General features: G+C 40.9%; 1 protein-coding gene across 5 annotated transcripts in view; it reads right to left on the reverse strand.

The window, feature by feature from the left end:
- Positions 1-2,817: 2,817 nt before the first annotated feature.
- Positions 2,818-27,160, reverse strand: part of SLC38A11 (solute carrier family 38 member 11) — a 43,263-nt gene continuing 18,920 nt past the window's right edge. For 3 of the 5 annotated variants that reach the window (XM_073305664.1, XM_073305660.1, XM_073305663.1), the window contains exons 8-12: positions 13,456-13,526; positions 12,467-12,628; positions 10,052-10,164; positions 9,214-9,345; positions 2,818-5,306 (exon numbers count right to left, since the gene is read on the reverse strand). In XM_073305664.1, the coding sequence (XP_073161765.1) occupies positions 5,058-5,306; positions 9,214-9,345; positions 10,052-10,164; positions 12,467-12,628; positions 13,456-13,526 (727 nt within the window). In that variant the 3' untranslated portion in view covers positions 2,818-5,057. The remainder of the gene's footprint in view (positions 5,307-9,213; positions 9,346-10,051; positions 10,165-12,466; positions 12,629-13,455; positions 13,527-27,160) is intronic. The other 2 variants (XM_073305662.1, XM_073305661.1) reach the window with 2 other exon arrangements.

Raw genomic sequence — 27,160 nt, forward strand, 5'->3', positions numbered from 1 at the left:
TAGTTAATTACCTTCACTGTTAAAAATGTACACCTTATTTCCAGTCTGAGTTTACCTAGTTTCAGCTACCAGCCCTTGGATCATGTTATACCTTTTTCTGCTAGACTGAAGAGCGCCATAAATATTTGTTCCCATGTAGATACTTATAGACTGTAATCAAGTCATCCTTTAACCTTCTCTGTTAAGCTAAATAAATAGAGGTTCTCGGCTCTATTACTAAAAGGCATATTTTCTAATCCTTCAAATCATTCCTGTGGTTATTCTCTGAATCCTCTACATGTCAACATCCTTCTTGAACTGTTGACACCAGAAGTGGACACAGTATTCCAGCAATGGTCACACCAGTACCAAACACAGAAGAAAAAACCTTCTCTACTCACACAGAAATTTCCCTGTTCATGCATTCAAGGATTGCATTAGCCTTTTGAGGGCAGCATCAGACTGGGAGCTCATGTTCAGCTGATTATTCACCATGACCCCAAAACTTTTTCAGACTCATTGCTTTCCAGAACAGGGTCCCCCACCCTGTAACTGGTATCCATATTAACTGCAGATAGACTATACTACAGAATTTCTGCAGTGACTTTAGGGAAATGACTGATGGCCCCAATCCTACAATAAGCAGATGTCAATTGAAGTGGAGAGCACTTAGTACCTTACCAAAGGTGTTCAGCATGTTGCAGGATTACTGCAGGAATCTATTTCATAATTCTCCCTTGTGTTAAATCACATCATATCAATATTCTGTATTGTCAGTTGATAACATTATGCAGTGTGACATTTTGGGTCAAAGGTGGTAATAATGCCCCTTTTACTAATCTGAATTCATGGGTCACAGTATTTCATGACTTGCACAGCTTCGATACAGATAAGTGTATAGTGTAGGAAAAGAAGGAATTGTAGTTTGTGTAAAGCTATTAGCAGAACAGTACTTAATTTTAAATTATGGCATCCATATCATCTGACTTTCCTTGCTTCGTATTTTTATGCCTGGGAGAACCTCAACTTCAGATATATTCTTTTTCTAAAGTAAAAACTGTGCTGTACACAGTAATATGCCCCTTTATTGGCGGGGGGGGGGGGCGGTAAGAGGGGAAGACTTTTTGTAGTTTTGTTACCAACATGGACATTTAACAGTTTTTACTGGTCAACTTGCTAAGCATCACAAAGCTATTTATTTTCTACTTTTTGTAAATTTTAAATACATTAAGTCTCATATCATATTAGCACAGTGTCATCAGGACACCATTAAATTAAACAGGATACCACGGCAGCATCATATCCAGCAATCTGTTGACTGGATACATGAACAAGCAAATCAGAAATGGAATATGGGTATGTATTCTCCCCATCAGTTCTTTTTAAACTGAAGCTATTAAATTCTTCAGGCAAGCAAAGAATAACTGAGCACACAAAAATGATAGAAAGATTAATAAATACCGATAACTGCTGACTTAAAAGCTTTTCATCAGCAGTAGGCTGAGGGAATACAAAGCAGGCAATAACTACCTGAGTATAATGAATTGGGTGCTGAGGGAATCAAGATGACAAAACAGAGAACGTTCCTTTTATTGAAAAGTCTAAACAAAATCAGATACAAATTTAGCAATAGGGCAGAATCTAAACTGCTAAGATACATAAAGTCATTCTTTGCCAAGAGATAGCAGAAGTCAGGGCCTTTCAAGTTGAGCAACACTGGGGATGTGTATTTTCTTAGTGCAACTTATTTATTTCCACTCTATACAGCAGTCCAGGAATAGAGGTAGGTCACAAAAGCATGCAGGCAATTCCTCTCTTCAGTAATTTCAGCCAAAACACCAATACCTGGCTCTCATGGAGTAATTCTGTCCTAAAAATCAACTCTGGGTAGGGAGCTTAAGGCAGTGTGTAAACTCCCCTGATTCTTTCAACAGCTTCCCACCTTCCCCACAAAGAAGCTACATTACAAAATTAACTACAGTATAAAGATTTCTTCAGAGACTGAACAGTGCTCACACAATAAGAAAAACAACTTGTAAAAAACTATGTGTAACAACATCTAGTGCCTTCTACCATAATAGTAAACTTGTGGGTTAAAAGTTTTGATTGAAATTGTTTTTCAAGCAATAAGGACAGTGGGCAAAATCTTCAAACCTGGATGCCTAAATTAGGTCCTACATCCTGATCAGAAGTCACCTGGTTTTCTTTTGAAGTCAATGGGACTTGCAGGTGGGCTCAGCAATTCTGAAAATCAGACCACTCCTGTTTAGCTGTCTAGATATGGATTTCAAAACCTAACTTATGCATTGAGGTTTGAAAGTGTTGAGCAGTATCAAAGCATCTCTGGCTGAGGTAGCATAAAGACCTTAAGATAATGAAAACACAGATTGAGCCAAGAAGGTGATCAAACTATTTGATCTGGATGGAAAACACAAGTGCTCAGCAATAAAATGGGGAGCCAGGCTCATCCTTCACATTATTTACAAGTGAATTCTTAGTTGACTAGTCTTCTATCGACCTTGATATAAACCCTCTAAGTGGAAGTGCGCTTGGGCATTTATAGGATTCTGCCATTTGTTTCAGACAGGGTAGAGTTCTGCTGAACAAATGGAATGTACTGAAGAGAGACATGGAATTTGAGATTTCAGTTCACTAGCAGAACTCCATGGGGAAGATCAGACAGCACCTGCTGAAACTACAGCATTATCACCATCAGGTTTCATAAGCAATAAGTTCACTTATTAATTTAAGGTAAGTTATGATTCCTGTAAATTACAATTTCTATTCTGTCAATCTCATAGTGATGGTTTTAAAAGCAGGCTATCTCTTCGAGTCATCTTAAAAAATACCAATGCTATTTTATTCATATAAAATCCTTTTAATAAAAACACAGCAAACAACCTTGTAATTCACTATTCAATAGAGAACCAACACAGTCTGGGCACAACAAAAATCCCACTTAAACCCTATTTTGAGTATTTAAATGCACAAGTCTTGCATTTGAATTGGTCCTCTGCCCGAAGGTGATTTTCACTCTAATACACTAGATACACTACAAATCACAGACAACATTCACAGGGCTATCCCCACTTCTCAGCAAAAATTTAATAGCAGAGTGCTATGGTTAGGTCTCTTAATAATATAGTTTCAGAGCTTTTAGAAAATATACTAGAGTACGTTTACTAGTATTCTGTGAAGAGTTACCAAAAGTAATTAAAACTAAAACTCCATTTGTTAAAGGACTAGAGAAAGTACACTTTGGATATGTCTACACTACGAAATTAGGTTGAATTTATGGAAGTCGGTTTTTTAGAAATTGGTTTTATATATTCAAGTGTGTGTGTCCCCACAGAAAATGCTCTAAGTGCATTAACTCAGCGGAGCGCTTCCACAGTACCGAGGCTAGAGTCGACTTCCGGAGTGTTGCACTGTGGGTAGCTATCCCAGAGTTCCCGCAGTCTCCGCTGCCCATTGGAATTCTGGGTTGAGATCCCAATGCCTGATGGGGCTAAAACATTGTCGCGGGTGGTTCTGGGTACATATCGTCAGGCCCCCGTTCCTTCCCTCCCTCCGTGAAAGCAAGGGCAGACTATCGTTTCGCGCCTTTTTTCCCTGAGTTACCTGTGCAGATGCCATACCACGGCAAGCACGGAGCCCGCTCAGGTAACCGTCACCGTATGTCTCCTGGGTGGTGGTAGACGTGGTACTGCATTGCTACACAGCAGCAGCAACCCATTGCCTTGTGGCAGCAGACGGTGCAATAGGACTGGTAGCCGTCATCGTCATGTCCGAGGTGCTCCTGGTCACCTCTGTGAGGTCGATCAGGAGTGCCTGGGCAGACATGGGCGCAGGGACTAAATTTGGAGTGACTTGACCAGGTCATTCTCTTTAGTCCTGCAGTCAGTCCTATTGAACCATCTTATGGTGAGCAGGCAGGTGATACGGATTGCTAGCAGTCCTATTGCATCATCTTCTGCCGGGCAGGTAAGAGATGAGGCTGGCTAGCAGTCCTATTGTACTATCTTCTGCCGAGCAGCCATGAGATGTGGATGGCATGCAGTCCTTCTGCACCGTCTGCTGCCAGCCAAAGATGTAAAAGATAGATGGAGTGTATCAAAACAAGAAATAGACCAGATTTGTTTTGTACTCATTTGCAAACCCTCCGCCCGCCCCCGTCTAGGGGACTCATTCCTCTAGGTCACACTCCAGTCACTCACAGTGAAGGTGCAGCGAGATAAATCTAGCCATGTATCAATCAGAGGCCAGACTAACCTCCTTGTTCCAATAAGAACAATAACTTAGGTGCACCATTTCTTATTGGAACCCTCCGCGAAGTCCTGCCTGAAATACTCCTTGATGTAAAGCCACCCCCTTTGTTGATTTTAACTCCCTGTAAGACAACCCTGTAAGCCATGTCGTCAGCCGCCCCTCCCTGCATCAGAGCAACGGCAAACAATCGTGCATCTGAGTTAAGAGTGCTGTCCAGAGCAGTCACAATGGAGCACTCTGGGATAGCTCCCGGAGGCCAATACCGTCGAATTGTGTCCACAGTACCCCAAATTCGACCCAGCAAGGCCGATGTAAGCGCTAATCCACTTGTCGGGGTGGAGTAAGGAAATCGATTTTAAGAGCCCATTAAGTCGAAATAAAGGGCTTCATCGTGTGGACGGGTGCAGGTTTACATCGATTTAACGCTGCTAAATTTGACCTAAAGTCCTAGTGTAGACCAGGGCTTTGAGATGCCTAATTTATGTTTTTTAATTGTATTTGATTACTAATTTGCTAATTTGCAAAATTACATCCTTAGCATTGATTTTTGAGTTATTCATCCAATTTAGTGAGGCTCTACTGAATAGTCAGGTTTGATGTAATGCACTTTAAAGCATTTCACAATCTTAAAAGTCAAAGCTTAATTCTCATCTAGAAAAAGACAATAGCATAAAACACGATACACAAATATAGTTGTACAGTTTAAGATTCTTAGTCAGTATGAAAACATAAGAGGACTCTGTCCCAGTCATACTTAAAGTAGTATGGACTGACTGACAGGCCCTTTAGACTCAGAACTGGCAAGTTAGCTAAAAAGGCGGAAGTGTACTGTTGTAAAGAGAGGCATTATGAGGGAAGCAGTAGAACATTTCTTTTCCATGGCTACATTCTTGGGGATGCAAGATAGTCATAACAAATCCAACTGTCATCACTAACACACCAACAGTAAGAATCAGGCCGGATATGAGGTTATCTGAATGGTTCCATCTCTCTTCAGACAGCTTCAGATAACATGCTGTTGGGATGATAAAAACAAGTGGCGTAGCACTGAGAATCCCCTGGGAGGAGGAAACAAAAAAACCCATAAGCGCACATATTCACATCTCCAGCACAAAACAAACATTTATAATTAGTTTATAGTTAAATGGTTGTAATTAGATCTGTGCAAAAAGTTTCCTATGAAATGAAACTAGAATAGTAGCTTTTCTTCAGGGTGGTTTCAATCATCAAAACCCAAATAGATTGCAAAGGAATCTGCACTATAATTTGAAATGTCTCAGGATGAAGGAAACAGTTACAACTTACTCATTTTACTGTAACAGGGTGAAATTTTACCCTACATTAACTTGCTTTCTATTAAGCCAAAATTACATGAAAAATGTCAGCTCCAGAAGTACAGTATATCCCACATTTTGAATAGCTTTGAAATATTTTATCATATGAAATATTTAGGAACATTTCCTCACAGGCTTTTAGAAAAAATGTAAAGGGGCAGTATTATTCATTAATCCTTATAGTTCTTTCATGCACTATCACAAAACACCTACTTGGATTTCCTTAAAGTTTTTACCTTTCAGTAAAACAAAGAAAAGCTCCCTGTGCATGATAAACATCAATGCAGCAGTTTAACTTGCTCCTAGCAGCTGCTCAGAATAATATTGTTGAGCAATGCCTCCAAACACAGACCCTGAGTCAGGAAACCATCCCTGTTCAGGACAACAGTTATGCATGTTGTCAAGGTTCCTTCCCTATTCTGAACTCTAGGGTACAGATGTGGGGACCTGCATGAAAGACCCCCTAAGCTTATTCTTACCAGCTTAGGTTGAAAACTTCCCCAAGGTACAAACTTTGCCTTGTACTGGAACAGTATGCTGTCACCACCAAGCATTTTAAACAAAGAACAGGGAAAGATACCACTTGGAGACGTCTTCCCACAAAATATCCCCCCCAAGCCCTACACCCCCTTTCCTGGGGAAGACTTGATAATAATCCTCACCAATTGGTACAGGTGAACACAGACCCAAACCCTTGGATCTTAAGAACAATGAAAAATCTATCATGTTCTTAAAAGAAGAATTTTATTTAAAGAAAAGGGGAAAGAATCACCTCTGTAAAATCAGGATGGTAAATACTTACAGGGTAATCAGATTCAAAACACAGAGAATCCCTCTAGGCAAAACCTTAAGTTACAAAAAGACATAAATATACATTCCCTCCAGCACAGCTTATTTTACAAGCCATTAAACCAAAGAAAATCTAACCCATTTTCTAGCTAGATTACTTACTAACTTTACAGGAGTTGTAAGGCTTGCATTCCTGATCTGTTCCCACCAAAAGCATCACACAGGCAGAAAAACCCTTTGTTCCCCGCCCCCTCTCCAGATCTGAAAGTATCTTGTCTCCTCATTTGTCATTTTGGGTCAGGTGCCAACGAGGTTACCTTAGCTTCTTAACCCTTTACAGGTGAAAGGGTTTTGCCTCTGGCCAGGAGGGATTTTATAGCACTGTATACAGAAAGGTGGTTACCTTCCCTTTACATTTATGACACGTGCTGAACTTTTAAGGAAACTAACTAAACGTCTAGCACATGCTTAAGTGCTGTCCTGGATAGGTACGGAGTTAAGCGTGTGATGAAGTATTTTCTTAATAAAGCACCAATGCAGGCTAAAATATTGTTGCAGCCATGCATCATTTGCTATCAGAGAGCTCTGCATTTCTGTGCATGATTTTGGAACTTGTCACTTTCTTACACACACTTTATGAGTAGTTTGCATTAATTTCAGTTAATGCAACCCATAAATTTGTTGATTATGGAGAGTGCAGGGTGTGAAGTAAATCCATACGTTAATGTGTCTTTGTTTAATTCATCTGTATTTTCTTGTTACTTATATTGTCATGCTGGGAAGTGTTATTGGCAGTCATCAGTTACAGACCAAGTAGAAGTTGATGGGTGTACTATGCACCCTTCATTCAGGCTACATGATGGAGCAATTAAATGGCCCTTTTGCTTAGTGATAGCTGAAACAACAGAAGCAATTGCCCAAGTTATGGACAACCATGGCAAGGCCTAGAAGCTACACCCTGTGCCCACGGGGTTTTCCTAGAGTCTGACTGCAAACACAGGGAATTGATTTATTGGCAGCTATATCTGTGTTTGGATTAAAAGAAGCAGAAAGCAGGGAGAAAGTGAGCTGACAGCAATTGAAGCGGTGGTGATCATAGTGCTTGGGAGGAAGTCAAGAGACACAAATTCTTTTAGGCATAATACTCAATGAGAAGGCAGACTAGGCTTTCTGAACAAGGAAACTGCTTCCTGTTTGTTTCTATGTTCAGGGAAACAGGACTTTGATGTAATCTTGTTTATTTACAAAAATGTACACAAAGAGATACCAAACTCATCTCTCAGCTTCTTCTCCCAATGGAAACAACCTGGCAAGGACTCAGATATTGGCTAACTACATGGGCTAAAAGGGACAACATTATAATATTTATGGAACCCTTACTTATATGGAAGATTATTTCAAAACAAAAACAAAACAAAAAAGACCCCACACTTTTGAGTCCTCAGTAACTCCATGCAAGTTTATCTTCTAGTCCCAAACAATTTATTTACAAACATGGTGTAAGTATTCCATAATATATCCCAAAACATAGTCCATATCACCCCAATGTAAATAAAACTCCTCTTCCTTCTGGGGTGAAACCCTGCTCCTTCCAGCAGGGACTCCCCCAGCCTCTCTGCTGGGAGTATTCTCCTTTTATCGTTCCTCTGGTCCAGCTCTCCAACAAGGAGATGCCAGTGGGTAAGCCCCTCCACTGCTCTCCCTTCTTTCAGCCTTCTCTGGCCCTTGGCTCTGGCTTAGGGTCAGCAGGCAACTCCCTCTGCTGCTGCTCCTCCTCCTCCTCCTCCTCCTTTCAGCCATCTGTTCCTAGCTCTTTGGCTTGGAGACACCAGCCAGCAAATCCCTCTTGCTGCTCTCCTACCTTTAGCCTTCTCCCAGGAAGCACCTCCTTTCTTTGGCAGTTGTCTTCTCCTACCTTGCTCCTGATTCACTTAGTCTGCTCTGATTCTCATTAGATCTCACCAGGACTCTTATTGGTCCCCAAATGCTGCCCTGCCCTCTTAATTGGCCCATCTGGGAACACTTGGCCTGGAACAAGAGTGCTGAGGCCAGTTTCACTTAATGGGCAAGCTACTCTGTTACACAGTCTTTAACACTTTGTGTTGTGTAAGTATTAAAGACAAGAAAAACCTTAGTATCTGTCTTTAAACTGAATTCCCGGTTTTGGAGCCTCTGCCTTCAATTTGAGGCAGTATCAGAGTCTTAGGGATGGCACTTTGCAAGAGATATATTTTCCCTCCTATGAGGTCATTTTTGGATCCCCCACACTCTGGCCTTCCCATAGTGAAGACGGTGGTGGTGGCTCAAGTGCAAAGGAAAGTCCAATAGTAGTGGAAGAAATTGGCTGCAACTGCCCTTCTGCCAGGAGCCTGACAGAAATCCAGGCTCAAAAGTCAGCAGCACTACCTGGGGCAGGGCCATGGCTAGAGGATGTAGTGACTCAATGTGAGATACCTGTAATACTACAGTAACTCTAACAATTTCCTAACGAGTGTCAACATTTTAACAGGTCCCGTTATACTCCACTGTCTTATCTAATTTGTACTTAACTACTGGTAGTCATGGCCCATAGCCATCAGCCACATCCTTTGATAAGTCTATTTCACTGTAGATTTACTCTTGAAGGTTATGAAAGTCCTCTGACTATCCAGCCTGAACTTTTCTTCCTTAGCTTCAGGACATTGTTCTTTTATCTTAACTTCTGAGGAGGTAAATAATTCCTTTCCTTCTGTGACACTGTTAACACTACACTATGTTACATTTAAAAGAATACGGTCATTTTTCAGAATTTCATTTATATTAAAGAGTGATTAGTAAATAATGGAGCATTACGTTCACTTACGTTCAGCTCTAAAACTATTCCAAGGCAATCATACACTAAAGATATGCTTGTGGCTACAGCAACAACAATTACTGTCACAGCAACATGGAGAATGGTAGTAAGGGTCCCACTGAAAAACACATTGGCAATTACCTGAAATGAAAACACAGTTTGCAACTTTACTTTGGCCCTTTATTTATTTTAACAAGCAGCATGTTTTAAATTCTATATGCTATGATTTATAATGCAACTAAAAGGAACAGTGAGAATGTTATGGCTCTCAACCATCTCAAATTCTTGACTTCAGTGAGAGGTGTCCCTCCTTTTCCAGACATTGTTTCATATTAAAATTATGCAAAAAAACCCAATATTTGACTTTGCTATATTTTCAAGACATAGTGGTGCTCTTCTCATTCACCTGATAAACACAGTGAAACCTTCTTACCATGAAGTCATTTATGAAAAGAAAAGATTTCCTACAGATTTCCCATTAATCAATTACAGTACAGTGAAACATTCCAGGACTTTCCCTCTACTTCACTATAAATCCGCTGCCCCAATCAGTTGCAACCATCTCCTGCATACTATACTTTGTGAGTCACCACACTGGAGTTCACTACATGCCAGTTCCATTACACCATACTGAGAATTTAAGCAGCAATATTCAAGAAAACAATATTAAGTTTAAGAAATCACAAGAAAAAGCCCACTAAATGCTATAGCTAGCATGCACCAGACCATTAGGTATTGATATTTACATAAGATTAGTCAATAATTGCAATTAGGACAGATCTCTCCATATAATTTACAGATTAATCATATGATTAAAACATCATGGAAAAAGAGATAAATGTCTCACTTCTCTAGTCACAAAACATTCAATGGGGAAAGTCAGGATTATAGTGACTCCATAGCAAAACCTTCCAAATGTAGCAAGATCATCGTCTCTGCAATAGTTTTCAAATATATCTCCTAGAGAACAGTGAAAAATTAAATTATTTCAAATTAATGACAACTGTGGCTAATTATTAGTTGACATTTACACTTATGCAAATAGATAAATCACCAGAATAACTGTACACAAAAACTTGAGATTTTGTGACCCACTTTTGGAGACATAAATCAGAAAATGATGATTAGATAATCACAAATTACATTCAAAATTAACTTTCACTACCCCAACAGTAACAGCATTTTCTATTATTTCTTGTGTTCTCAAGATCATTTCCACTTGAGTATTTACGTATCTATCATACACATATTACAGGGTTAAGCCTATTGTCATCCTATTTTTTGCAGCTTTCTTTTTTAGATGACTTTGTAAAGGTGCTTCTGGTGTTTGTTTGTTTTTTTAATCGGTATGTGACACAGTTTTAGAAAGAAAAACATTTGGTTAAAACAAACAGATTTCCTTTTTGTTATTCTTAGGACAAGAACAATCACATAAGGAAGACTAGATGGGTACAGCTAGAGAGCTGAAGTTCCTGTGTATCATATTACAGGATCTAATCTCAGCTGCAACACTATACTGGGGGATTTCAAACATTCAAAGCCCTATGTAAACATATGGATTATTAACTGGTAATTCCTTTTGCATCAGTTTACTACTATACTGCTATACAATTCAAGTAAACACCTTACCTAGTGATTATAGCAAAGGACCTGGGGAAAGGTGACCATGGGATCGAGTTCAGGCTGAATGACTAATTTACCATGGAACATGAACAAATCTTAAGACTATACCTACATGGCCTACCGGGTGATTTCCACCTCTGATTTCCATTATACTATATATGACTTGCTACTTTTAGGAGTCCAGTAGAGCTCAAGAAACAACCAGATTTGTTCTGGAGAAAGAAGAGATTGAGGGAACTGGTGAAAAAGATGGATGATGAGATGGAATTAGTGTATAATATACTATAGTGTATAGTATTTATATATATATATATACACACACACACACACACAGACAAAATGAGAAGTATGATTTTCCCAGTCCTGAAATATATATTTTTAGTCATTCTGTACTCAGCCAGTCCAGCTAGAAAGATGGGTATAAGCAATGACTAGAGTACATTGCTTTCCTGGATAAACAAATGTGGGGAGGAGGGGGAGGAAGGGAGTGAAAATCCCCTGCTCCAAGCATAGCTAAATGCTGCTGTCTGCCACAAAAAGATGAGATGATAAACCTTCTCTTACAGCTTTAAACTGGACCGTAAAAGAATTGTGAAACCACTGAAGAAATGTCTCTAAAATTGTTTGGCTGACTTGAGAAACAATGATGTATTTAACAAATTTCTTCCTCCCTTACTGCTTACCTCCTTCTTCCCATTCATTCCCAAAGACAGAGAGAGAGTGAAATCTGTTTCAAAGACAGCGAGAACCCTATGGTACATTTCTGACATTAATAATCTAGGCTGCAGTTTCAAAGAAAGTACATACCTGAGTTGTGAAAAATGAAAAATTTAAACCCTATTTAGATAGAGGATCCTCAAGGCAAAAGACGGTATGTTTTTAGGAATACTAGACAGAAAGTTGCTCCCTGCACACACCAACCTCCCTCTCTCCTCGCTACTAGAAGGGAAGCTGACTTCCCCTCCCTTCACTCTCTCAGAATGTCTCTTTTCCCCCTCAGCAACTTCCACAGAGATTTGTGTGTGTCAGTCATACCAGTTAGTGGCACCTTAACCACTTGCACTCCAGGGCAATTTCATCCTGAAGGAGTGCAGATGATGGAAGTATCATTGCTCTACTCCGTCAAAATTCTGCTGGGCGCATGGGAAACAGCTCTGTTAGCCACTATAAGAGCACTGCCAGCAGAGCGTGTTGAGGGGATGTGTGGAAACTATTTAAGCTTTTATATGTACTCATCATATTTCCCCATCCACTCTGGCCATGCTCTACTCCTGGGCAGTTCTGTTTATTTTTGTGCTTTACTAATCCATGCAATCCTTCCAACAAAAGGAAGCAGTTTTGTGCTAATGTTTCTCCTTGGTGTGGACTTTCCACCAGCAGGGCTCTGCTCCTGGGTCTACACCATCTTCCACAAGCGCATAGGCCCTGGGCTGGCTTCTCACCCCACTCCCATATTTTTTGACTATTAAGTAAGAAGGATAAATCCCAGACATTCCTTTTCAAGTATAAATAAAAAGACAATGATCAGCTTGGCATTTCCTCTTCTCTCTATCCTGCAGGGAGTTAACTGAACTCAAACAAAAAGGGTGGAAAGTGTCAGAAGGCCAAGCCTTAAAAATAGATGTGTAGAGTATCTTACCTTCTGTGTAACCGGTAAATGTCACATATCCACATACAGCAAACAGCACACTGATAAACAGAGCGAGTGAGACAGACACATGAGTGATGCGAGACCAGTTACTCAGAGTGGGTTCTTCCAAAGAGCCATAGATTAAAAAGCTGTTATGATGGCAAACGAATGCTGAAACACACATGGCAATTAAAAAACAAACATACGTTTCATTAAAAATAACAATTTTGTACCATGCTAAGCTTGTGGACTCCAGGGCAGGAAAATATAGCACAGTTTAAATCAATTCATTATTATAAATACAAATGAAGGATGCAGTGCATGGCAAACATCAAATGACTTCACATTTTGGATATTTATCTCATTCTACGTGGGTCTCCGCCTTCCACTCAGCCGTATGATTCTGACTTCTCATCCCCTACAATGCCACCTGGCTCTCCCCTGCCAACCCCAGACACAGCTTCCTGCTCACAATTCCACTTCAATGTCCAGTGCCTCCTTCTGGTGCTCCCCTCAGGTTTACACCATGACCCACAACAACTACTTAGATTTCTGGAGCCTAAACTACCACTTGATCCTGTCTGGGGCTTCTCTGTTAACTGTGCCCCAGAATGTACAGATGAAAAAATCCAGAGGATGTGACATTTCCCACTCTGGGACGACAGGCATGTTGTGCAGTAACAAACAATAGGAAGACCCCAGAGTATCAGCACACTAGAGCCTACAGAGGGATATCAGAACAGTGGGAATAGAAGTTAGAGTGGGGACTATGCATATCAGAGGATATTTATCCAAACCTGAATAAAGGTTTAATTCTGGCTAATGGAAAAAGATTAGGGCTAGCTCTAATTTTGCCTAAACCAGCTTAACACTATGGTAAAAACTTAAAAGGAAAATGCATATGCCATGCAGGTCCAATCGTAAAGTAAAATTATTTAAACCATTAGGGCTGACTGCAGATTGAGAAGAGATGTTCAGACACACACACACACACTTACCAAATGACATCACCCCAATGGCTTGTATTGCATTAGACTTTGCAAATATCCAGGCAGACTCTGTTTTGGGTCTAAAACAGAAATTAGTTTTAACTGAAAGTCCCCTAAAGGTGATCGATGATTAAAATTATTTTAAAATACTACATATAACACAGTAAGACTAGGCAGATCCTTCTGAAAAAAACTCCTTTGCACATTAGATCATGATGCTTTGGTAATAAAATGCTTGTCATTCAGAGATATCCCTTTCCCCCCTTGTATTTATAAAAATATCATTTCTGGGAGTGCTTATGGCAATGATGTGCCAGAACTTTTAATGAATAGTTCTGGTATTGAAACTTAAAAAAAAAAAAATTACCACATCCAAAGAAGTGACACACCTGGAAATGGCAATCAGGACAGTGAAGGCCATGGTGCTGACCCCATATGGGGTCAGGTTAACCAAATAACACCTTAGATCTCTACTCTGAATATTAAGGGGCAGATTTTTCCTCTGGATCTGCACATGTAGATCCTGAGGATTTCAATGGGATCTCCACATTTGTTCCTAGGGCTTTAGTCCAAGTGGGACAAATTCTGCCCTCGTTCACATTTGTGCAACCCACTGTCCCAAATAGGTCTGTTCTTCAGGGAATGATATTCCCTCTGGTACGGAAGGTTTAGCACATCCTTAAATTTGTTTCTTACCACAGGGCTCTGGGGAAGTACAACTAGAACAGTCCTGCATGTGGAGGAGTTTAGGGTAGGATAAGGAAGGAGCCAAGGGATTCCGTATTATGTGTCTCCAATCAACCCCACACAAGTGGTGTGGAAGAACTGCAGTGACCGTATGCCAAAGCAGCAGCCAGCTGGGACAAAGGAGAACTGCTGGAGCCCTGGTTGGTAGATTCTGGTGGATTTTTGGTCCCTCCTCCCCTTATACACTGCCACTTCTCCCCTAAATTTACTCCAATTTTATGCAGAGGAATTACATTTCATTCTAGGGGCTTGTCAAAACATGAGATTTTTCCAGATATACTTACACAGTTAAACTGCAATAGCTAAATTGATATAACTCCCCATGTGAACACTCTTATTCAGGAATAAGGGTACTTTTTTCAGTTTAGCTTGAACTGCTTCCAAAGCAACATAAGCTAAAACAAACAAAAATGCACTCTTTTATTCTGGTAGAAGGGTCTGCATAGGGAGTTAAATTCACCTCACGAATAAGTCCCCATGGAGGCAAACCCTAAGTGTATGTACTGAAATAATCAACAGTCAAACAGAACAGTTTCCACTACATGAATTCATGTCTGACCTGTTGTCTCTGGGCTGCAGTTACCATTTTGATTTATGTATTTTTTAAATTGTGCATAATTTTATCATCTTATTATACAGAGTCTTGACAGTCTAAACAGCTGTCAATCTCCATTTTAAAATATACTCAGGGAATGATGGCAGAACGCAGCTTAGATTAAGGCCCAGAAACAAAAATTGGCAACAAACTTTGTTAAATCAGATCCAGAGTTTGATACATGAAATTCCATCCTGTAAAATGAATTTAGATGCTCCATATACATTGATGCACACTCTGGGGAAACGGAGAAGCAAGAACACCCTTTTTCTAAGATGCAATCTGTTCACATACCAGATGGCAGCTGTATGCCAACTGAGCACTTCTTTTACAGAAGTTCTACAGAACAGACAAAATGGCATTACAGTGGAGAATGCTGCCATACAGCTAGCTGCTGCTAATTTTGCTTGCTTCAATTTCCACTTTGTTTTGAGGGGAAGCTGCTGCCACCTGCTGCCTCAGCTGCTGTACTCTTCCTTCACTGCAAAACAGCATGTCACAACCATCACACCACCTCTGTCTCTCTCTCCCCCTCTCTGTTACTAAGTCAGCTCTTTCAAGCCACACTTTCCTTGGCACTTTAGATATTATTGCTGCCAAACTTTTAAACCCTTTCAAAACAGATTTATTTAATTTTTTTTGTTCATTCTCTCCTCCCCATTCATTATCTTCCGATTTCTTGAGAGGTGTCGGGCTTTCCCTAAGAACAGATTTTAATAACAGCATTGACCTGATTATTCCAGCCTCTCTATATAAAAATGCTGGGGTAATTTATAAATTATATTCCTTTACTATTAAATTCATATCGACCAAATAGTAAAATCTTCATTTTCCATCTTAGAAATATGGCTTATTAGATCCAGCTGCATATTTGGCCCTGATTCAGAAAAGTATCCCTATTCATGACAGCACTTAAACTTGAAGTGAAAGGGTTTTAAGCATATTCTTAACTGTAAGTATATGTTGAAATTCTGTTCTCTATCAAGACCTATATACATATTTTATTAGAACTGGCTCAAGCTGAGCTCTTGGTTCACAGGGACAGCGTACAGTCTTTACTACAGTACTGGGGTTTTTTTAAGGATTTCAGATTGTTTTTTCAGCTGAGAACTGGGAAGAAGAACAGTTGAGGTTGAGAGAAAAAGGAAGTTCTGTGGACGAAGGAGGCTAAGCATATTCCAGCCTTTATATCCTTGTTTATATTAGCTTGTTTGGGGAACTCTCCCCCAGCTTTACTACTACCTGCTCTGAGTGGGCTGAGATAACAGAACAGCAAAAGCACCCGTGCTCTATCTGCATTTGTGCTTCCACAACTGCTACCACTGCTGGGGCTGCACTGCTCATAAAGGAATGGCAAGACGTTAGCCTGAGGCAGACATAGCTTAAGTGAGCAATAATCTATTATAAAAATAAGCAGATAGTATACATAAGAGAAGTAAAGAAATGGCTTTCAAATGTAAACAAATAAATGTATTTATTGATATGAGTAGTAGCAGTACTGGGTTCTGAGGCCTATTAGTATAATTCAAGGACTATATTAAGATCATGCCTGTAAACAAGAACACTGAGACCAAAAATCAATGAGCGAAAACTGGTGTGTCAGAAATTAGGCCATGGTGGACAAAATCATGAGGGAATGGGCTCACCCACTACTCCCTTTTTGATTCCTTAAAGAAAGACTTAGGGAGAAAAATTGTCTCCTAGAGCAGTAGTTCTCAACTCGCGGTCCAGGGCTCACAACCTGGTTTCAAGGGGCCTGCTAAGCAGAGTCAGCGTTAGACTCACTGGGGCCCAGGGCAGAAAGCCAAAGCCCACTGCATGGGTCTGAAGCCCTGGGTCCTGCCACCCAGGGCTGAAGCTCAGGCCTGAGCAATGTAGCTTTGCAGGGGCCCCGGGCAACTGCCCTGCTTGCTACCCCCTAACACTGGCCCTGACTTTTGTATGCAGAAAATCAGTTATTGTGGCACAGGTGAGCCGTGGAGTTTTTATAGCTTGTTGGGGCGGGATGGGATGTCTCAGAAAGAAAAAGGTTGAGAATCTCAGTACTAGAGCAAGCTTCGCCATCATGGCTGCCAGACCCACCATCTCCTGGGGCCCCAGGCCTTTCTCATCCTGATCCTGAGAGCTGTCCTGACCAGAACGGGCCAGAGAGAGAGACCCAGGTGACATTGCCACTTCTACTGGCTTCACACCACCTGGGATGTGAGACTCTCTCCCCTTCCCCGCCCCAATGTTTCCTTTTCCTTCCCCACCTTAATTTTTTTTCCCAATCTTCTTTTGCCTTCTGTTTAATAAAAGTCTGCCTTAGGCAGCCAAGACTGCATATTCTGCAATACTGCTGTAAGCCTGTGACCAGAAAGACAGCTAAAAGCAATGTCCTGTAACAGCCAGATGCTGGTACAAATTTGCCAGGTTTCACAGTAGCTGATAAGACTGTGTGTTGTGCCTGTGTTTTTCCAGCAGTCAGATTGCAAGTGAAAGTCAATACCAGAGACAGAAGGTGCATTTTCTATCTCTGTTTTTCTGTTCTGTCCCCTCTTGCATGTGTTCATCTTGTTTTGTCTTTAAGGAAATGAAATCAGACTTTAACAGCAGCAGGAACTGCAGCAGCTCCAGCCTATCTCAACTCCTCCCCCAAAAAAGGACACAAATTACTATCTGAGACATTGTCAGTTGAGAGTTTTTTCCCTTCTAAAAACTCTCTCCAGCTAAAGGTTAAAGGGCCATTATTACAATGAAGGCTTTATTTAATACTTTACATTTCAAATGCTCTGTTTTTCCTTCTTTTCTGTATCTTTAATGAAGGATTAAAAGGATTTTTAATGGTGTGTTTGGTCTCTATATACAAACCCCAAATCTTGTTAAAAACTGTTTAATGTTGGACAGAGACAAGGTCTTGTTAACACTTTTGACTCTTCGGGTGCCTTTATTCCATCTAAATTAATACAGCGACACATCACAGAACTGCTACGCTATTAAGCCTGATTGGTTCTCTCTGAACAGGAGAAAAACTCAGGACCTTAACTGCAATAGTATTTCAGGTCAGGATGAGGTATATTGGAGATAAGGTAGGAGCAAGATTACTGGGATCATGGTTGCTCTGTTCCTTGCCATCAGATACACGCTCATGAAACAAATAAAAGATAATCACAAAATTTATCAATTATTTAAAAACAGCCACCACAACTGAAGCTAAGATATACCAACTAAAGCCAAGCTATTGAAAAATTAATGCCTATATTCTGTCTAAATGCATGCCTTAGTGGTGGGGAGAAAAACAGATGAGGCTTTAGTTGGGCTTTATTTTCATTGATATATGTTAATCTAAGAGAATTTTGATTTGTACAAATATAAAACATAATTCTTTTTTAAAAAAATTGAATCAGTTTCATCCTTTGTTCAACACTGACAATTTCAAATCAGGGACACCAGCAATTAAATTAGACATAGCTATTCATTGCTGGCCAGTTTATTAAATATGGTACATTTATTAAAGCACTCTAACATATTGAAATGGAAATGGATTAACAATATTTAAAACTAAACCACGATAGCATTGTAACAATTTAGTTCTATTGCAACTGGAGGTCATATTTTTTTCAGTACACAGACATGGAGAAAACTAATTTATATTATCCTTTGACAGAATTGTGTACTCAAAAAGAATTTGTGAAATCTTTCTAACCAAGATTTATGATCCTAAAACCCTTTCCATTATAATATTAATGGTAGGTTGTGACAGACTGACAATTTCCTGCAATATCCTGAATGGACTTTATTGACTTAAATTAAATGTTATTGAATAGGATTAATACCTTTGGGTCAAGTGTATTAAAAATAAAATTGCATATGTGTTGTTGTGAAATTGTATGTATTTCCAGGGGAACGGTAAATGGGAGAACTGCAGTGGGTGAGTAGGCAAATTCACTCAGATTGTAATATCTCCAGAGAAACCCAGCCCTGGAAAAGTGAACATGTATGAGCTCAAACTAGATTCTCCATGGACTAACAGACAAAGCAAGGGGTCTTGGATAAATAGCCTGGTTTTAAACTGGGTTAGGGCCTTCTTCCTGATTCAGCAAAATGGTCCATGGAGGACCCCAATCCTTAGGGTAGGGTTGGAGGGTCTGGGTGCTTGTTCTGAGCTAAAGCTATGATAAACCAGTAATCACAAGGAATAAGCCTTGGGTGAGGGTTTGAAGGACTGTTCCTGCCAGAATCCATGCTAGGGTTAGGGTTAGCGCTGGTAAACTTATTAGCATGTGTGTAGGCAGTGGTGACCTGGAGCCAATTTTCACCGGTTCGCTAGAACCGGTTGTTAAATTTAGAAGCCCTTTTAGAACCAATTGTTCCTCGAGGGACAACCAGCCCCCGAGCACCCATGGAGTTGGTGCCTAAGGCACCACTTTTGATGTGATCAGTGGGGGGAGCGGCCACTCCCCCTGCTCCCCCCCAGCTACGCTACCCTGCCCCTAGGAGCCAGAGGGACCTGCCGGATGCTTCCTGGGAGCTGCCCCCGGTAAGCAATGCCAGGACTCCCTACCTCGCCCCCCGGCAGGTCCCTCTGGCTCTTAGGGGCAGGGTGGGCACCCACTACGGTGTCCCACGAGACCCTCCTGTCTGGTTCTGAGGTCAGTCAGGGGACAGCCGAGGGGGATGGATGGGGCAGGGGTTTCGGGGTGGGGGGGGGACATGACCTCCTCGTGGGGTGAGTAGGGAACCGGTTGTTAAGATTTTGGCAGCTCATCACTGTGTGTTGGTTCTTTTATTGTTTTTAATACATTTTCTCTGTAATACTTTTTACCTTAAGACTAAAGTAGGCTTGCACAGGAAGTGCTATGTTGTACCTCTGTAGCAATTCACCTCTTAACTAAAGAGAAAGCAAGAAGGTGTCCTGGGGTAACCTCTCTGTGCTGGGAATAACACAGTTAAGGCAGGGAACTGTGCAGCCTGGAAATACCCCAGTCAGAAGGGAGAGTGGAGAGACAACAGCAAAATCTGAGGGAGGGTGCCTTTGTTGGAAATAAGCCTGAGGGGAATAGAGGGGCAGTTGCCCTGAATTGTGAGACAGGTTATATTTCTATAATATCTTATGAGTTAACTGAGCATTTAAAATGCAACCAGAAAAAGAAAATAATGGTTTTAATTTTAACATTTAAAAATTATTGTAAAGCTCAAGCTGATTTGAAAATGGCTGTAAAAGGCCTTCATCACCACATGCATTTCTTTGCATGAACATTTTTAAATTAAATAGAGTTTTTTACAACTATGTAAAACTCCTGTAATTCTGAACTTCAGTTACGGGTTCTGAATAGAGATGTCTAAAGAGTCAATCTTTTAAAAGTAAGAATACTCAAGAGTCTGCAGGAGTGCTGGAACAATTTGTATAGTGGGGGTGCTGAGAGCCACTGAACCAAACTGTAAACCGTGTACATGCTGGAAGTTACTTCAAACCATGGGGTGCTACCGCACCCTCAGCACTCCTAGTTCCAGCACCTATGAGAGACTGAGTACCTGCTGTTAATAACTGGACTGTGTATTAATGACATGAAACACTAACTGCTCTAACTGAAACATAATCATCTAGTCTGGATATGTGACACCAAACTGAGATTGTGCTATTTGGGAATAACTGCACAAAAGTAAAATCCTTAAACCTAACTGTACTCAGGAAGCGTATCCTATCCTATATTCTTAGAGTAAACCACCAAACCTCTCAGTACTGGAAGAGAACTTAATAACCACAGTTTGCACTACCTAATTTCCACATAGTATCCATACAACGCAATATCACACATTCAAAATTATATATATTATATCCCTTAACATTTTCCTTAACATGTAAATTAGGAATGGAAAGAATGTATCACTCAATTAAGTTGATTTTTCTGTTTTCATAGGAAGCATTATGATGTCTGTCCCTTTTGGGACACATTCGTCAATCTATTCCTGAACTGGAGTTTAAAAAGCAGAAACTCAGTAGCAGTACAAAAACACTGAGCTGTATAAGCAAACACTAATTGTGATGTCTAGTGCATTGACAGATTGAAAGCCAGGAGCTCTGGAATTCTAATTCCACCTCTTACATTCATTCCCTCTATCTCAGTGGGGGATGAAAACTATGCAGGTTTTAGCAACCTTCATGGAACTTAAAGGGAGGACAAGTTGGAAGAGTTTTGAAGAGCACCAAGAAGTCAGTCTGTGTGCATAAGGATAGCTGCAGATACAATGCCTTGAAAAATAGTTCTCTTAGTAAAAAGCTAGTTTAGTTTTAGAAACATGGAGTCTGGCATCCAATACGTTAAATAGTTTCTTCTTTGAAAGAAAGAGTGGAGGGGCTTAAATGGAAATTGAAGTGAAAGGCCACGGAAGCTAGCATAGAGAAACACTAAAAGTAACAACAATCACAAGGAGAAAAGGCTGTCTGACAGCCAGGACAGGAGGGAGGTGGAACATGAAGGACGACAGATGCATCAAGCAAGAGTACAAGTTGTAAGAAGAGCAGCAAGGAAAAATGTAGGGGGCCATTTAGCCCTGATACCTGCAGCAAAAATAGGAGAGGATTAAACTGAAAGAGATCCTAAGCAGTGGATGTATTGTATTGGGAAAGCAGTGGATGTATTGTTTCTTGACTTTAGCAAAGCTTTTGACACGGTCTCCCATAGTATTCTTGTCAGCAAGTTAAGGAAGTATGGGCTGGATGAATGCACTATAAGGTGGGTAGAAAGCTGGCTAGATTGTCGGGCTCAACGGGTAGTGATCAATGGCTCCATGTCTAGTTGGCAGCCGGTATCAAGTGGAGTGCCCCAAGGGTCGGTCCTGGGGCCGGTTTTATTCAATATCTTCATAAATGATCTGGAGGATGGTGTGGATTGCACTCTCAGCAAATTTGCGGATGATACTAAACTGGGAGGAGTGGTAGATACGCTGGAGGGGAGGGATAGGATACAGAAGGACCTAGACAAATTGGAGGATTGGGCCAAAAGAAATCTGATGAGGTTCAATAAGGATAAGTGCAGGGTCCTGCACTTAGGACGGAAGAACCCAATGCACAGCTACAGACTAGGGACCGAATGGCTAGGCAGCAGTTCTGCGGAAAAGGACCTAGGGGGGACAGTGGACGAGAAGCTGGATATGAGTCAGCAGTGTGCCCTTGTTGCCAAGAAGGCCAATGGCATTTTGGGATGTATAAGTAGGGGCATAGCGAGCAGATCGAGGGACGTGATCGTTCCCCTCTATTCGACATTGGTGAGGCCTCATCTGGAGTACTGTGTCCAGTTTTGGGCCCCACACTTCAAGAAGGATGTGGATAAATTGGAGAGAGTCCAGCTAAGGGCAACAAAAATGATTAGGGGTCTGGAACACATGACTTATGAGGACAGGCTGAGGGAGCTGGGATTGTTTAGCCTGCAGAAGAGAAGAATGAGGGGGGATTTGATAGCTGCTTTCAACTACCTGAAAGGGGGTTCCAAAGAGGATGGCTCTAGACTGTTCTCAATGGTAGCAGATGACAGAACGAGGAGTAATGGTCTCAAGTTGCAGTGGGGGAGGTTTAGATTGGATATTAGGAAAAACTTTTTCACTAAGAGGGTGGTGAAACACTGGAATGCGTTACCTAGGGAGGTGGTAGAATCTCCTTCCTTAGAGGTTTTTAAGGTCAGGCTTGACAAAGCCCTGGCTGGGATGATTTAACTGGGAATTGGTCCTGCTTTGAGCAGGGGGTTGGACTAGATGACCTTCTGGGGTCCCTTCCAACCCTGATATTCTATGATTCTATTCTATGATTCTATGATTCTAAGGGAGGTTACTAACCCAACCAACAATTAAGAGGCCACAAATTAAATGAAGCCTACAGCAAGACAGAATTGGCAAGTAATTCTAATTGCTTATTATAGTGAGGTGTGTGGCCTGAGACGTATGTTTCCCAGATAAAGAAAGTAGGACTGTATTCAGTCTCCATGATACCAATAGAATGTATATCACAATAAAGGTGCTGGCTAATGTAAAGAATGCTGGGGAATCCCCACTGTTTGTAGTCCAGGAACAGAAAGGCTACAAATGCTGTTGTGGTGGAAGGTGCATCACATAAAGCTCTGGAGTCAGACCCAGACAAAATTGTTTGGTCACAATATGATCTGGGTCTCTTTTTGTTATTAAAAAGTTAAAGTCTCCATCACAAAATCCACTGTGGAGGGAAATCATTCTGTCTGTAACATTGTACTCTGTCAAATAAGAGACAGCGAGCCTGGCTTTTCAGAATATGGAGGGAGCAAGGTTATCTCTGATTTCAGCCCAGCCACACGCAGCAGGTATAGAGAGCTCATTGAAATGAAAAAGCATTTACAAAAGAGGAACAGGAGTCACACTTTTGTATCAGATGAGCTGCATGTTTTGCAAAGAGCAAAAGACTTCCATCTTCTTGAATGGGAGATCGGTGATAAAACTGTTATATTAAGGTGAAGATTGGCAATTATCAAGATGACTCTTCTAATGGAGCACCCAACAGCAGATGTAATTCAGGTTTGACTTCTAAATTTATAGACTTAAATTGTGGAATTCAGTTTCTGTTTTGTAGCAAAACTGTAGAATGAAATAGGGAGTGTGGAATGTTAGTTTTATGCTCTCGATTAAACTATTTCAAAAACTGTAGCCACTGAATTTAATCTGAGTCAACATTATGAAAGCTAAATTAATAATGCTCAGGTTAGCCTTTAATTTCTAATTGACAGAGGTCTTTCTGACCATCAAGGAAAATAAATAACTAATATTAAGTGACATCATCTAAAGTTCTGGCATGGCCCTACTTGAAAATAATTGGTGTATTTCCCCACTCTTTCTCAATGAACTATTTAGCAGTGCTATAAATATAGAGTGTCTTTGTTTTTACTTTTGGATTTCACTATATGGTAAAGTTACTTTGGTTATTACATGATTATTAAGGATTATTCCTACTTTCATGTTGTTTTCTTGAACACTTACTGTTTCATCACTGATCAGCTGCCAGATGCAGAATTCTCTCACAGCTACATTTATGTGCAATCTTTAGAGGTTGCTCTCAAAATTTTTGTGGTGATTTATTTATTATGCAGGCACTGACATAATGGTATTCTTTTTAAAAAAACATTAAAATGCTCTGCCTGTATAAATGGCATTACTAATTATCCCTTTTCTATCAATGTTTATTCATAATTTCATCCTTAAGACATGAAATAGCTTGATGCAATATTAATTTGTTTGAAGACTGTTACATTCTGAAGATGAGATAATCGTAACCCATTGTTGTTTTTGAATGTGTTAAAAAATTAACCCGGTATAAGCAGGTGAAAGTAAAATGAGGGAGAAACAGTCTTTTTTTTTTTTACTCCACAACCTCTCAAATGTAATGAGGGCAAAAACTGGAGGTTGCACACTGGATGTTCTTAACAGCTACACTAACTATCAGCTTCAGACTGCAGTGATTATTTATTTATATAGGTGACATGCAATGAAAGCAAAACTGAAAAAAATATATAATGCCTTGACTCTACTTATGCCATAAGGGAAAAAAAAAGTCAAACCAAAAAATATCCTGATGCAAATATAAATTATTTCTGAAGCCTTCCAAAAAAAATAATTTCCCCCTCAGTCCCACTCCCTCAGTCCCACACACAAAAAAACCAGATATCTTAGTTTTTAGATGAACTGAACATTAACACTAAAGCATTGTTTGGAACTGAACAATGCTAAATTACTACAAGCCTTCCAGAAGAACCTCCCAGGAGAGTTATATACAATACAAGAAAATTGCATTTCAAATGAAATAAGTGAGGCAAAAAGGTTTACTTTAGGTCTGCCTCTTGGCCCACTTTGACTGTACCCTAAGGACACCTGAATAGACAATTTAAAGCTTAAGCTAACCAGTGAGACTTTAAAATTTTCTCAGTTACATCAACAATAAAGAAAAATACACGACAAGCTTATAGGAATATAAAAAGGATTTAAAAGAAAAAAAGTCAGACTAAGTTAAAAATATATTTTGGGTCCCCCAAGATATATTAGAGAGATCTGGCTTACTTTCCCAGTCCCCTCTTTAAAGGCAAAGGGAATAGAAAACCCTCTAAGAGCCAAACAGAATTCAGAAGCCAAAGCATCCATCCAAAGACACTGGTGGCGAAGGAGGTCGAACTGTCACAAGACAAGGAAAAAGAAAAGGAGGACTTGTGGCACCTTAGAGACTAACAAATTTATTTGAGCATAAGCTTTCGTGAGCTACAGCTCACTTCATCGAACAAGGAAGGAAGTCCATAGTTGCTGCTTTAAAAGCCAGAATAAGAGATGCAATATAAATAAAATCTAACATGGTGAAGGCAAGCTCAAATGAGGACACAAACACACTATTTGTTGAAAATGGATGAATTTTTTTTAAAAGCCACAAGTTTATTTAACTTGAATCTGATAAACCTCTGTAAACCCAAGGTCTAATCATGCTAGTAGCTTAGAAAGATGGAATTCTCTCATTCCTTGTACTGGCTTCTGGCTCATTTCTATGTTAATCAAGACCTGCTGTACTGATACACTGCGAGCACCATACCGGTATCACCACCCCTTCTCACTCAGAAAGACACTTATTCTTCCCAAACTTGGACTGATGCCCATCTGTTCAAGTAGTGGATGATTTGATATCCATTCTGCAAAGAGAAACATGTGCCCCATCTCTTCAATGTTGCAAGACAGAAAGACTATTCCCATTCACGCCCCTTTAGCAGATGGGATATTGAAATGGAACTCAAGAGACCTGGGTTCAATTCGCAGCTCAGGCAGACACATTCTCTGTGGTTTTGGGCATATCATTTAATGTAGCTTCTACCTCAGGTCCCTGACTGTAAAATGGGGATATATGGCCCTCATCCACTAGTAAGTACCTAGATCAGTGGTGGGCAACCTGCAGCCCACGGGCTACACGTGGCCTGTCAGGGTAATCCACTGGCGGGTTGCCAGACACTTTGTTTACATTTGCACAGCCACCCGTAGCTCCCAGTAGCCGCGGTTCACCGTTCCCAGCCAATGGAAGCTGCGGGAAGCAGCACGGGCCACAAGGACGTGCTGGCCACCGCTTCCCGCAGCTCCCATTGGCCGGGAATGGCAAACAGCAGCCACTGGGAACTGCGGGCGGCCATGCAAATGTAAACAAACAGTCTGGAGGCCTGCCAGCGGATTACCCTGATGGGCCGCGTGCAGCCTGCAGGCCACAGATTACCCACCACTGACCTAGATGATCTATTTGATCACACACCCATCAATAAGAGGCATGAAGTTTGAGATCTTGTCATATAAATAAACCCTGCACTAGCACCATTGCAAAAGCTATGCATAAAAAAATCAGGGAAGTCACAGTGTACTCCTGTAAGAAGAAAATTAAAACCTGCATGTGATGGGGTGGACTAGTCCGAAGGCCCTCTGTTAGAGGTCTTATGGCCCTGCCTCTGCTCACTCCAAAAAAGAGCAGAGGTGAAGTCCTCCAGGCAGCCTAGAGTGGCTGCAAGGGAGCAGCCAATCAGAGGGACTGCTGGAGCAACCAATCAGGGACCAGAAGGGCCACATAAAAGGAAACAGCAGCAGCAGAGCAGTCAGTTGCTGCTTGGAGCTTGAAGAGGGAGAACTGGATGCCTGGCTGGAAGAGCAGCAGGACCTTGGACAGATCACTGCAGACAAGTTGATCCCAGGGGACTGAGCCCAGAACTTAGCCAGACCAGGCAAGGGTATCATGATGGGCCCCGCTGGTCTGGTTGAAGACTGAGCCCAGGCGAGGGCTGCTGAAAGAACACTAACCAACGGTACCGAGAAGGGACCCTGTTGGGCTATTAAAGAAGGCAGTGTCTCCAGGAAGGATGCTGTTACACTGCACCACTAACACTAGTGTACCTACAGGCACATAATATTGCAGAAGCCAAGCATCACTTTGAAAAAGCATGCAGGGGAGGGCAGCAGGAAGATGTACTCAATGGTTGTGCACTGGAGAAAAGAAAGAGCTCCATGGTATACTGTAACCTAATGTTAGGGTCAACCTATAAAATAAGTCTAGCCAATCAGGTGTCCCAACACAGGCCAATGGCTTCAGGCAATGGCAGCACGCTCTCCTACAAAGACATGTACCATTGGCAAGCACCATATTTTGGTTTTGTGCAAGGTGATGTGGGAGCAAACTAGTCTCCCTTGTTTCCCTTCAGAATAAATAATTTTGAAATTTTAATTCATTCCAGGCTTAGGGTCAGTCTTCACAGGCCTAATTTTGCAAAGTCTTATACACACAGAGTAGGCCTTACCCATGTAGTCCCACTAAAGCCAATAGGACTATTCATTATTTACTTGGTTCATTTGTTGTAATAAAAGGAT

Source organism: Lepidochelys kempii, chromosome 11 (assembly GCF_965140265.1).
Source record: "Lepidochelys kempii isolate rLepKem1 chromosome 11, rLepKem1.hap2, whole genome shotgun sequence".
Lineage (NCBI taxonomy): Eukaryota > Metazoa > Chordata > Testudines > Cheloniidae > Lepidochelys > Lepidochelys kempii.